General features: G+C 37.3%; 1 protein-coding gene and 1 pseudogene across 5 annotated transcripts; one reads left to right on the top strand and one right to left on the bottom strand.

The window, feature by feature from the left end:
- Positions 1 to 239: 239 nt before the first annotated feature.
- LOC147525375 (pentatricopeptide repeat-containing protein At2g03880, mitochondrial pseudogene) lies at positions 240 to 3,968 on the top strand (annotated as a pseudogene). Its single transcript, XR_015221475.1, has 2 exons — positions 240 to 3,246; positions 3,367 to 3,968. The product of XR_015221475.1 is annotated as a pentatricopeptide repeat-containing protein At2g03880, mitochondrial pseudogene (transcript).
- RNEE/G (RNAse E/G-like protein) lies at positions 3,620 to 13,604 on the bottom strand. Of its 4 annotated transcripts, none has more exons than XM_086606794.1 (15): positions 13,508 to 13,604; positions 13,301 to 13,426; positions 13,136 to 13,224; positions 12,843 to 13,042; positions 12,160 to 12,388; positions 10,951 to 12,071; positions 10,533 to 10,850; positions 10,395 to 10,436; positions 9,755 to 9,879; positions 9,152 to 9,302; positions 6,552 to 6,624; positions 6,010 to 6,122; positions 4,838 to 4,957; positions 4,379 to 4,534; positions 3,620 to 3,994 (listed from the first exon to the last, which is right to left on the bottom strand). In XM_086606794.1, the coding sequence occupies exons 2-15, from the start codon at positions 13,414 to 13,416 to the stop codon at positions 3,815 to 3,817; spliced, it is 3,033 nt and encodes a 1,010-aa protein (XP_086462920.1). In that variant the 5' UTR covers positions 13,417 to 13,426; positions 13,508 to 13,604; the 3' UTR covers positions 3,620 to 3,814. The 4 variants fall into 4 exon arrangements, with proteins under 4 accessions (XP_086462920.1, XP_086462912.1, XP_086462928.1 ...); XM_086606786.1 differs by having other exon boundaries at positions 13,301 to 13,423; positions 13,508 to 13,588; XM_086606802.1 differs by lacking the exon at positions 13,508 to 13,604 and having other exon boundaries at positions 12,843 to 12,989; positions 13,301 to 13,423.
- Between the last annotated feature and the right edge of the window lie 482 nt (positions 13,605 to 14,086).

Here is a 14,086-nt window from a genome sequence, read left to right on the forward strand (position 1 = left end):
ATAGTTGAAGTGTTGAACTAACTATTTAATATATATATAAAAAAAGTGAGCCAAATAAATGATATACTACGCTCACGCTCCACTGCAATGCAGTATACTAGTAATTATCAAATAAAAAAGAGCCCAACCCTTCCTAACCTAACCGCCTTCGTCTTCTTATCTTCTTCACATAAACGAAACCCCAACCCCACTCTTCGTGAAACACCCACTTCAGTAAAAAAAAAAAAAAAACCCCCGAACTCTATCACAAAAAAAAAATACTAAACTTACACTCTTTCACTACTCAAATTTCGATTAACCCCTCAAGCTCACCCACCTTATTACTCGATGACTTCACTAAATTCTGTTACCAAAAAGACCTTAAAAGAGCCATAAACACAATGCACTCCATGCAAAACATGGACTAAAAGCTCACCCCGTCACTTACTCACAACTCATCAAATGCTGCATTGCCCGCCGCGCTATCGAAGAAGGTAAACTCATTCACAAACACATTTACTCAAATGGGCACGTGCCTAAAATGTTTATAAACAATGTTTTGCTTAATATGTACGTGAAGTTTAATTTATTGGACGCGAGAATTTTGTTTGATAGAATGTCTGAGAGAAATGTTGTTTCTTGGACTACAATGGTTTCGGGTTATTGTAACTGTAAATTGTATGGAGAGGCTTTGAAGTACTTGGTTTTAATGCAGAGGGAAGGTGTTGTGCCTAATATGTTTACTTTTTCTTCTCTTCTTAGAGCCTGCGATGGGTTAGAGACACTTAGACAGCTGCATTGTAGTATAATTAAGTGTGTGTTGGATTCGGACATATTTGTTCGGAGTGCGAAATGGGGAGAATTGGGGAACGGTTTCGTGTTTTTAGTGAAATGGTTACAGGGGACTTGGTTGTCTGGAATTCTATTATTGGAGGTTTTGCTCAAAATGGTAACTGTGATGAAGCTTTGGATTTATTTAAGCGTATGAAAAGAGCTGGATTTCCAGCTAACCAGGCTACATTGACAAGTGTGTTGAGAGCTTGCACTGGTTTGGTGCTTCTAGAATTTGGGAGACAAGTCCATGCTCATGTGATAAAGTTTGAGAGGGATTTGATTATAAATAACGCGATCTTGGATATGTATTGCAAGTGTGGGAGCTTAGAGGATGCAGAATTTGCTTTCAAGCGGATGTCGGAGAGAGATGTGATATCATGGAGTACAATGATCACGGGGTTAGCCCAGAATGGGCGTAGCATTGAAGCACTGGATATGTTTGAGTCAATGAAAGCTTCTGGGCCAACACCAAACTATATTACGATGGTTGGGGTTTTGTTTGCTTGCAGCCATGCTGGTTTGGTAGATGACGGGTGGTGCCACTTTCAGTCAATGAAGAGACTTTACGGGATAGATCCTGGAAGGGAACACTATGGTTGTATAGTGGATCTTCTTGGAAGAGCAGGGAAGCTAAGCTTGATGAAGCAATTCAGTTCATCCAAGAAATGGAAGGTGAACCAGATGCTGTGATCTGGAGAACACTTCTTGGTGCATGTAGGGTTCATAAAAATGCTGATCTATTAACCTATGTAGCAAAGCAAATTCTAGAAATAGAACCCCATGATGAGGGGACTTACGTACTTCTGTCAAACATTTATGCAAATTCTCAAAGATGGGAAGATGTTGCTGGGGTGAGGAAGAACATGAGCGAGAGAGGTATAAAGAAAGAACCAGGGTGTAGCTGGATTGAGCACAATAAGCAAGTACATGCCTTTGTTTTAGGAGATGAATCACACCCACAGATAAAAACTATATATAGGGAGATGAACCATTTGATCAAGAGAATAACAGAAGTGGGTTATACCCCAGACATGAACTTTGTTTTACATGATCTTGAGGGGGAACAGAAAGAAGACTCTCCCGTTACCATAGTGAAAAGTTGGCCATTGTGTTAGGTCAATAACTTAAGATTCTCTCCGTACATAACCAGACACGGATGATAAGATTTGCTATTCTGTCGAATAACTTAAACAACTGGTGAAAATGTTACCACGCGTTCATTATACAAATGGGCTTATGCATTAAGCACATCAACCAAAATTAAAACTCTGAAAATTAATATGCGGGACATAATAGGTTTTGAAATAGCAGGCCTGACCACAAGTCAGGCTGCATGGCTAGTGTTTTCCATAGTTTTCTAAAACTATTATACGTAATATTACAAGTATCAAAATGTTTTTTCTTATAGGATAAATCTTTTATGAGAAAGGGTTTCTCATTTTATAACATTATTTTGAGAATCCGAATGATATTCTATAGACTATGGGTTCGAAAGTAATTTGAATCCCGAAGGGTCTATAAGAGATATTGAGGTTGGTAGGAAGTTATTCTTATAATAGAAATATTTTGTGGAAAGGACTATGCTATAGATATTATTTAATTTGGGAGTTTAGTTGCGATCTCACATCACTCGTAGCTCTAAGCTTACTAATTAATTGGTCAATCGGTTAGCCTAAGATTAGCCCATAATTAAGTATCCCTAAGCAATCTGATGATGTGCTCCACTAGCATAGTATATTCTCTTATACAATCTTATAGATGGCATATGATGTTATATTTTATTATAGGTTGTGGCTTACCGAATAAAATGGCATATGATGTTATTTAGTATAAACAGTATGTACCCACACTATCTATCCCTATTATTTTGTATCCATCACGCGGGAAACAAAAGAATAGAAGTTTTGTTCTTATTTTCTCTTGAAAGAAGTGGGTGGTTATATAACTTCTCCATGCACCTACGTGGGTGATTGATGAGAAACAAATGGGAAGAGAAACGTGGGTTTTTTTTTTGTTCTTGTACTACAAGTCTACAAATAGGGAAACAATTCGGTTAACTGAGAATGAAAATTGAATATTGAAATACAAAAGAGAAAGTGAGAGCAAGAATGTATTAGAGAGAGATGCTCTTGAGTTCTTGATTACTAGAAGATATTGTTGGCTTGGAGAAACATTGTTAAGGAGCTTTGGACAGATTAATCAAAAGGCTTAGCAAAAGATTATTTGATAAAACACGCTTCGAAAGTAAGTTCTCTTATGATTTTATATTCTATTACATACATGTTGAAAGCAAACTCTCTATGTGCCAAAAAAAAAAAAAAATATGTTTTAGCTTTGGGATTGTTTACATGGGCTGTTTAATTTTTAATCTGCTGCGTTCTATGTAGCGTCCCCTGACTGAGTGCAATTCAGATGCTGAAAATGAAACTTTCAGTAAGTTTTTGCTCTAAGACGGCAATAACTTCTTGATATGCTATCGATGACATATATATTTCCCATAGAATGAAGTAACAGCTTACCTTTTTGTGCACTCGTTTTGTTACTTGGCTGCAGGAGTGTTGTATTTGCTTAGCAAGACATAGGGTCACAGGGACAAGGAATTGGTGAGGTAGTTACCATGTTCTCATATATTCCACCTGAAGTGTGTGGATCAATGGCTCAGAATCATATATTGTTGTCCTCTATGCAAACATGAGTTGGAGAGACAACAAAGACCAGGAGGGATGCTTAATCATCATAAGACAACTCCGAACTTTTTTCAAATTCTATTTTGGATTCGATTTGCTTCGAATAAACTATTAAATGATTGAAAGTAAAAGAATATCCGTATCTATTACTTTTCAATTTTGATGATCTTAAGTTACAATGAAACTTTGGTCGAAAGCTACAAGAGTGTGGCTTTAAAAGGCCAGAGGGATTGCAAGCTATAACCAATATAAACCTAGTCTAGTGAAAACAAAGTAAAGCCAACAAAACCCCGGCGAGCTATAATTGTGCAGCTTCATTTCCTGGTTGTCTTCCATTTCTTGACAGGAAACAAAGTTAATTTGGTACTCGGGATGTGAGGTCTTCCCTCTGTAGATTGTAATCTCGAAATCACCACTTGATTTTGAGAGCTGTTTTCCTTTTCTTCTATGAATGGCTTCACCTCAAAAGCACCTCTGCTAAAACCTCTTGCAACCTAGTGCGTAACACCAAGCTATCAGTACTAAATCAGAAAATGTAAAATTAGAGCACAAACTAAAACAATGAACTGGATAAAATAATCTCAATAGATTAGCTTATATATTCATGTCTGTGCACCTATAAACAACCCAATAGACCGGCCTTTCCACGTCCTTCATAAACATAGACATCCTCATATATTTATATAATTCCCATGGATAGAGGAAATTTTCTATGCATCTATTCTAAACTATGTAAATACCATATTTAAATGATTAAGAGCCATGGAGACAAGTTCTTGCTTCAGCATCTCGAGACTAAGCAATGGTTCCTTTTATTCTTTAATGCTCAACAAAACTAAGTGATGACACATAAGAAAAAGATTTAATATAATGTGCACCTTCAAAAGGATCCAGACTTTGAGAGAACTGCTCAAAAGTGCAAGTCTTGTCCTTTTTCCGGATGTTAAGTAGTTACACATGTAACGATCTACCCTTAGAACGAACTTTGGCCATACTTTTGGGTTTCCAGGGTCTGCCTTCTGCCCCGACATCGCCTGTAGCAGACATCTTAGTTAATATTATTGCACTCAAAGAGCAAGAAAATTGAAACACATTAATCCAGCAAATGCCACTTCCACAAAGGAATTTAAAATCCTAGTATCTTTCTTGAAGAAATATAAATACATTGAATATGAATTCAAATCGGATAGACAAACAATGTTCCTCAAGTTCACATCCATTATACGAGAGACATTTCCTTGAAGCATACCAGAAACAGAAGTGCATTACCAGTTTACGATTCCTCACTACACAAAATGAGACAAAATTCCAGAATAATTGTAAGAATGTCTACGTACTAGTAAGCGGCAAATTTCATGTTCAATTTTTGAAAATGAAGTTTCCAGAGCTTCAACTCGCCCAGTAGCATGACAACAATCGCATGGCTCGCTAATCATAAATGTCACACTTGGACGAACCTGTAATGATCACACCTTTCATTAGATAGAGAAAGACATATCTGCAAGATGGCTCTTAAAAATGCTATTACATAATGTAGATGTTAAACATTATGAACATCCAACTTGAAACCAATTGGTAATAAGTGGAAAGGCCTAGGAACATTTGATGTACACTGCAAGCTTCACATGTCCCATGTGGGACTATAACAATCGTGTGGCATTACATGAGCCTAACACGCGGACAACACACCTCGCTGACGTGCAGTAAACGAATGCTTTTGGCCAAACACAATAGCGTGCTTTAATACCAAGTAAAACACTATGAGCATCCAACTTAAAACCAATTGGTAACAAGTGGAGAGGCCCAAAAACAAGAGTTTCAGCGGTTCAAAGTCCATTGAGGGGTCAATTAAAAGTCATTCTTCATTTGATTATACCTTTGTCAAATTCTTTAGCTCCACGACAGTTTCAAAATATAGGGCTCAAATATGCTATTACACAATGTTTTAGATATAAAAACATGAAGAACATTATTATCCATTCAAAGTCTGGCATTGAGGTGTTAATTAAAAGTCATTTTTCATTTGCTTATATCTTACTTGTGAAAATATAGGGCTGTCTGTACGGAAAAACTACAAAAGGAGGAAGGCATTGGCAAATGTAGTTGTTTTTTGTAGGTGTTTTTTTCTTTTTTTTTTATTGACTCCAGTTGTTTGGTAGTGACCTATTGTTATACCCCAGGGAAGTTCATACCACATCAATTAGGAAGCCCTTTTGGGTCCTGGGTAAATTGCAATTATCTACCACTTAATTGTGCCGAGGCCTTTTGAGACACCCCACACCCATGGATGGCCAATTTTTGGGTTCGGGCCTTAGGGTGGGTAAGTGGAAACAATATTAGCTGTTGGTAGGAGGTGGGTCGACAATTGGTATCAAGATCCAAGAACAGACTCGCTCATAAGGTGGTAGGAATGTGATGCACCAAAAAAGTTTATCCCACATCAGAAAAATAATGAAATACCAACTATTTATGAGAAATATTAATTAAATTCACAAGCAAGAAACATTACCCTTTTTCTTGTTATTTCCATCAGTCCATGCCTAGAAAGTTCAGATACTCTCACTGTTGACCGGTCTCTTTCAACAGCCTTCTTAACTTCTTCATACACTAACCTCTTATTTGCTGGAAGAGAGAAAATGTCGAGAACAAGAAAGTATTAATATGCTTTGGAGATGTCCAAATGATCCCCATGTTTTCTAGGTCTTACTCAGTTGGTCAATAATCACACACGACATACTTTAATGACCAAATAAATGGCTTTAGCTGATGGAAATGACCTTTTACACAGGCTTATAAAAAAAAAAAAAGTTACCCTTTACAAGGAGGTTCTTGAATACTTAAGTGCGAATGAAAAAGAGCATTTAATCACCAAGGACTATTAAGAGTCCTGATCGAGGGATTTTATGGAAGTCACCAACTATATAACTTTGAGGTTCAGGCCGAGCTCAAGCCTCAAGTCATTGATTATAGAATTTACCTACTGAGACCTAATAACAAAAAGGACACAAGCAACCAAAAGTACAAAAAATTGTAGATACTTCTTTTACTTACAGTCATCAACCATATCAATAAAATCTACAACGATAATGCCACCTATATCCCTGAGCCGCAGTTCCCTCGCAATCTGTAGCAGTAGTTTGTATTACTGGTTCGGAAAATACTAATCAAAAGTAAAGCAAAGAATAATGGCTCCAATTGATCAATTCACGTTCATCATACTATTCAAGTCACTAGATCAAACAATGGATACATTTTATACAAGATATAGCGACAAACAAAAAAATACAATGAGAATACACAACAATTAGAATCTCCAAGATCTTCTGATGTAGTTTATTTCTCTGATGTAAACATAGTGAAATAATAACTTTAATAAAGAATAAAACGCACAGCAAAACAGCTTCAATAATACTCTTTCTTTAAGACTTAAACATCAATTGAAAACCAATTACAAGAGATGGCAACTGGCCTTATTTAATAATGAGGTTTAGTTGCTAGCTATGACGCACATATACGGGTACAAGTACCGATACCACGACAACAAGTACGTGGCACAATACAACATTTTTGAAACTCTCGGATACGGTACGTCCATAGTTATATAAACATTAAAAAAAAAATTAAAACTTGATTGCAGATGGGCTTGCTTATAATAAAACCAGTGAGTGTGGTCTTTACATAGTCCAGACCTATCAAGAAATAATTTTCTTTAGAAGTGGCCCATATTCTTTAGTGTTAGTGAAATTTGACTTTGAATAAGCCCATTAACTGAGCCGTTACTAGTAATCTTGTTAACTAGTGAAACCCTAAAGCAAATGGTGTTCAAAAAAACGGCCTAGGTGGCCTTCTAGGTGGTGCCCAACTTTCTCACCTAGGCCTAAAATCAGTTCACAAAACTGTAGGCTGGTCTAGAAGGGCAATTAGTCAAGCTAGGTGGACTATAGGCGGTCTAGTCTGTACCAAGAAGGCCTAAGAACTGAATATGGCTTTAACGGACTAAAGCCCAATCAAACTATATAGAAAAAAGCCGTTTACAAGTTGTTAAAAGATCAGAAAAGAGTATGTTCACTTCATCCCACACAAAATAGAAGTCCTCTCTTCTCTTTGTTCAACTCGAGTAGTTCACTAGCCATCTTCTTCAACTCTAATGCTTTTTTTAAGAAGCACAGTTCGTTTTGTTTGTGTTTAATATCATTGTAATATTTGAAGTATTGTAAATATGTAAAGTTTGATAAGTAGTGGGTGTTTGTGACTATACCTAATATAAGTACATATTATTATCCTCCAATCACCAAACGACACATAGTGTACATGGCATAGCATGGGACAATATTCACCACCAACAAGAGCTCGACACGTGGCAATGGCATTTACAAGGCAATGAAGATACAATTTGATCAAATCGTGGTCTTGTGTTTAATTGTCACCAACACAAACATCACAGTTGAACAGTTGAACACTTGAACACCCAACGATTACATAAACACTTAAACTCCCAAACGATTATATAGTAAATTATATTATTAATGTAAATTTCATGCTAGGCGCTCTCCCACCGTCCGACTACCGCCTAGCGGAGAAACAATGGGTAATGGGTATGTGAATAGAGATTATGAGATATAGGAATTTTTTTAAAAACCATCATAGACAAAGAGGACGACTACCGGTAATTGAAACGGTAGAGACCCAGTAGAGGAATATCACACCAATAAAGAGAGATGGGATGTATGAGTGTATCAGCGACTAAAAATTCATAACATGGATAATTTGTATTTCTAATTTTTTAATGCTTGATCATGGCCAAAGAGAATAGTAAACTGAACTAGTCATAGCATTTATTCATAACTGTTGAACCAACCTAAGGTACAAAGGTGTTTGCCACCCTACAAATACTTGTAACAATCACTTGAATTGTTAAAGATATTAATTTTATGATTTACAATTTTTGATTGTGAACAAATGGGCTAACAACGTTGTTTCTAAATTATCTGACTAGTTTTTAAATTATCTTAGCCAGAGATGGCACAAAACTGTAGAACTGGATTAGAAATTACTTTGTTATTGACTAAGCACACTTTTTCTGAGTTGCATACAATTTTTCTACAACAGGGTGAGAGAGACAGAAATATTATTCAAGTTTACAAAATCTCAATACTCAACTAAATTATTCGGACAAATTCCACATGATGAAATTTTAACAGTCCAGGTGTGCACCTTACAGAAACAAATACATTGTATTGAACTTTAGGAGCACCCACCTCAGAATCAATTGTGATGAGTGGAGAGACCCAGGAAGTTTTATACTATTGCAAGCCTTTGAGGTTTTAACATCCCATATGGGATTCTACTTAACATCTTAACACGCCCTCTCATGTGGCGTTAATTGAACCTAACATGTGGGTGACATACTTGGGTGACGTGGAGTCCATGCGCCCTCTGGGCCAAATACAGAAACTGCTCCGATACCATGTAAAAGTTATGAGCATTTAACTCAAAACCAATTGGCGATGAGTGTAGACCATACTGCAAGGCTTTGAACATCCCATGTGGGACTATACTAAACACACTCAACGGATTGTACTCAAAACGTTTATTTCCTTTAATAATCTCACACCTCCATATGAGTGATGATATAGGTAACAACTACATACCTGTTTCGCAGCTGCAAGGTTGACCTCAAGAACAGCTTTTTCTTGTGAATTTCCTTGACCACTAAGCATCCCATGTCCTCCGTTCACATCAATGGAAACCAATGCCTCTGTTTGCTCAATCACGAGAGACCCTCCATTAGCGAGTGGAACTCTGCAACAAACAAGTCATAATCAACCAAAACATTGAACATTGTCATATTTATATCTATGAGGTTCTTCTTTTCTCCTTTTGAAAGGAAACTGCAATTCAGGATCTTAGACACATTTAAGATTTCTACTTTTGTTGCAGCATAAAGTTCACTAGTAAAGGTAGATATCATATAACCTAAGTTCTATATAACAATCTTTGAGTTAAATCGTATATGATATACCAGTAATAATACTATGCTGAATCTATTCCCTATAGTATCTACAGATCAAAAAAAAAAAGTATCGTATAGTATATTGAGATGTTAAGAGAACAATCAATTGAATAACAGATCCCAACATACAAGACGGTAACTCTGATTTGCTATACCATGCATTACAATGAGCTGAGCATCCCCAAGTATCCAATATTCCTTTGTGGTTACTGACAACATAGTTTGATGAACTGTACCTCACCTTTTACTAAGCATATTATTCATCTCCTCTTCAATGCCATACTCATCAAAAATTGGAATTTTTTTATCGTATAATTCAACTCGATTGCATAGATTAGGTGCGATTTCCTGAAGATAGCTGGTAATCTGACAAACAAAAGAGGACAAAGAAAAAGCAAAATTGAAAGTGTAACATCAGGTAAACATAAAACTATAAAAGAGAGAAATAGCATCAGGCCAACTCTATTACATAGCATCACACAGGGATTGTGTCTGTCGCCTCACTCCATAGTCCATACTTCTCCACTGCAAATGCCATTTTTGACACATGCCGGTTTAGTTTTACATAAAGTGAGTAAGTGATACCTTGTGGAAAAATAATGAAACCTTTGCTGCCTCTACTCATTCTATTGTGTAACAGTAATTGTTACAACTCAATTTTTGACTCGTATTCCTATTCGCTTTCAACTTTTGCTTATCCAATAAAATACACCTTAGATTGCAAGAAGGAAAAGAAATAGACCATGAGGCCCATGAAAACAACTCAGGATGTCACATCAATATTATTTGATTTCCTTAGAAACATGATTTCTCAATGATCTTAGCCTTCCTGAGTCAAGTATTGTTTTCAAAAGGATTTCTGTAATCGAATGACACTATACCTCATGAAACGTTCGAGGAGAATCAACGACCATTCCTTTCACCTAAGAATATGGTCAGAAAGCATCAGGGACCAATATGAAATGTGAATGTTGAAACATCAAAATAGTTAAACTAGATGCAAATGAGAATGATTCCACCTTCTCATTGAAATAATCCTGTGCAACAGAAAGTGTTTGACCCATAGCCCTGTTTAATATAACAGGCACTGCACCTTCAACACCTTCATCTGCAGCAAGAGCTGCAGATTTTGCATGTTCTATAATAACTTTCCAGGTTGAGAGCAATCCCTCTAAGTCTTTCTGCAGTTCTTCCAAGGAATGACCAGCAGCAACAGTTCTTACAGTAAGACCAAAACCTGGAGGTTGCAGAGTCTTTGCAATTACTCTTAAGCGTGTCCGCTCAACACCTGAAACTTTCTTTGAGACTCCAATTCTATCACAACGAGTGCTCAATATCTGCAAGTTAAGATGAAGTACATAAGACAGATACGAAAATTTACAAAGATAACAAGTAACATAATACGAAAGCAAAAAAACCAAAGCAATAATAACCCACCCAAAATCTGCTTCTTAGATTAGGATAAGCAGTCAGTGTTGGACCTTTTGTCCCTAATCCCTCTTTGACTACTTGAACAAGCACTTTAGTGCCTTTGCGAACACAGTCCCATTTATTTTCCTCGAGAAGTGCACTCACAGAATCCTTCACATCTTGGAGAACATGATGTGAAAATTGATAATCACCTGAGTCTTCTTTTTCAATGGGAAGGAACTCCTCAGCTGCAGCACTTTCAGCATGATGCCCATTTCTGTAAGTGTAGTCATCACAATCGGCTCCTTCCCTACAATAATCAACTGCACTACCATTCACGTTCTTCTTCAGAACATCTGGATTATCAAAGTCATCCTCAACTTCTTCAAAATCCTCATCGACTAGTTCCACCAGGTCATCGTGAAAAGTTACTTCCTCAAAGCCGTCATCATGTGGTGCAGTTGATACGTCATCAGTATTAGGGTGCTCTTCACAATCAGCAAACACTGAACCATTGTCATCCTTCCCCTTGGCCTTACGGCGGAACGGAGGAAATACAAATGGTTCCCTATTATGTTTGATGTCCATTAATGATGGCCTAGAAATCCCAATATTCACAAATGCACCACCCATATTAGGAACTAGTTTTGTGATCACCCCAAGATAAACACTATCACACTGCACGTTGTTTTTCACAGGTTCTAGCAATAACTCAACCAACTTCCCATCTTCTAAGATGGCAATCCTTTGCATTGTACATAGAGAAGAATTGATTAGTATGGAAGTAGAAATGGACTCCTCTAACTGAGTTGGCTTACCGTTATCTTCAGGATCTTTTTTTATATGAAAACTGTTATCAGGATTCTCTTTTTGTACCAATCTTTCTCGATTCGACTCTTTATTTAGAACCACGGCATCCAGCTTATCTTTAAGACTAAGGAAAAAGAGTGAAGATTGGTGTAGCCAGGGCTCCTCGACAGGCTGGTCTCTTTCGGAGAATGTTTCACTGGAACCCAGTCCCTCGTTACTTAAACTTACTTTGTCATTCTTTCCAGTTGAGTAACTTCCTTCCTTGGACGCGTCGTTAGTTAAAAACCTCTTTGAGAATAAAGAGTCACCATTTAGGCTTTGGAAATATCCGTGCTTATCTGCCATAACACTGGAAGAAATTAAGTGTTTAACAACATGAGCGGAGAGAAAAGAACAAGTGGAAGGATACCTCCAAAGAAGTATTACCTCCTGACAGTACTGATGTTTCGTCCAACCATGAGCCCCAGGAATGCACTGAAAGTCTTTCAGTCTGGACTGTCATCCATATATCTCTCACAACAATATTTCCATTATGATTTCTTGATAGGGGTACCGATACAGATAATTCAGGTCCAGGTCTCCAAATGAGATCACAGGAGGGCCACTTATCCCCTTTAATGAAATAATTGTACTTGAAACTAACGCCACAAGGTACCTGCAAATGATTGGAAATATAAAGGTCAAGAGAAATGCACCTCTCCGAATATCATGAATAAAATGGACGATGAATTGAACTAGTGGGAAAAAGGGTAAAGAATCCAGGGGTCTCATACTTCTTCCATGTAGGAACAAGTAACACTTATCGAGTGAGCGGAGAAAACGCTTTTGGGCCTAAGGGGGGGAGTGGGGTCCCAGAATGTCACTTGACCACATGTTCGTCTGACTGTCTTGCTTCTGTGCAATCTCTCTTCTCTTCTCTAACTCAAAACTCTTTCCCTCTTTCTCCTCAGTAACTGCTCTCTGTCTCTCTCTCCCCACTGATATGTAGTTATTCTAGTAATAGCATACATTCCACACAAGAAGCTCAAATGAAACATGTAGTACTAATTCATGCATAGATAATGTGAAGTAGGAAATACAGTACTACTAATTTTTTTGGACCAAAGTACCTTCACTTCAGTCTTCCACAAGTTAGTGTGTTGGGTAGGAAACATGAGAACAGCCGTGTCCGGCTCCCAGCAGCCTAAGGAGATGGGATCCCCGGTTATATACAAAAGCTGGCCGTCTGCTAAATCAGCTTCTACTGTCCAAAGAACCTTGCATAGTTGTTGAGGAGACGACGTAGTTGAGTCGAGCAAGAAATCAAATTCTACCATATCAAGCAGTAAAACAATAGAATGAACAAGAAGCATAAGGAAACAAAAATAGATTTTATTTTTTATTTTTATCTTGTTTAAATTACCTTTGGCGGCAGAAGCAAGAGGTGGTGTCCCGTAGTGCCCCAGGCGAAGGGCATTCTCCATACTGCTGGTCCGGTGGCATGTATGGTACCTGTCAGAGTCACACAACAATTAAGGATGGCACTCCAGAAGCAAAAAATAAAATAAAGAAATCGAAACCAACTTACGGCAAAGAAAGAGGCCTCTTCGGACCGAGCAGTAGCAAGGAAGAATGGAAGTTACTTGTGCTTCTTGTAATTAAAGGAGGCCGTGCTTCCGAAACTTCCATTAACAGATAATGCATATTTTACCTGCTGCACGTTAATATATATGAGACCAAATCTATCTAACACACTATTCAATGCGAGAAATGCATGAAAGAAAGGAGTAAGTACCTGTTAACACTGGGCTGAGAAGAAGAAAAAGAAAAGAGATAAGGACTCCATTTGTTAAAAACAACTGTTTCAAAAATTTTACTGATATATTATATACAAAGTCTCAACACCATCCTCAATATTTCGGTCTCTTGGAATTTCAACTTTAATGTAGTTCGGCATGGCCCTGAAATTCCAACAGGCTGACTTGGCGCCTGTGCAGTTTAAGGATAATCTAGGGAGCAAGTCGCTCCAAGACCTTATAGCGATTAATCGCCTTAGTTAACCTATAATGCATATGTCACATATAAGTGATATAACAATTTAAAACAAAATAAAGTAAAAAAACTACAAGCGTGAGTGGGGGAGTGTTAGCTAGCCTAAGAGTTTTCTTTGGTGGTTTTTCACTTTTGATTATTTTTCCTCGGTGAAGCGAAATGTTTTCAATATATAGATTCGTGGGGTTTTTTTTTTTTGGGCTTTTTTGTGGACTTAAATTTAAAAAAAAAACACAAAAAATTGTAAACCTATTAATCGGTGCTTTTTTTATATTGATTTTCCAATTAATCACCGATTAAGCGGAAGAAATCGCCCGTTTTA

This window comes from Coptis chinensis, chromosome 1 (genome assembly GCF_015680905.1).
Source record: "Coptis chinensis isolate HL-2020 chromosome 1, ASM1568090v1, whole genome shotgun sequence".
Taxonomy (NCBI): Eukaryota; Viridiplantae; Streptophyta; class Magnoliopsida; order Ranunculales; family Ranunculaceae; genus Coptis; species Coptis chinensis.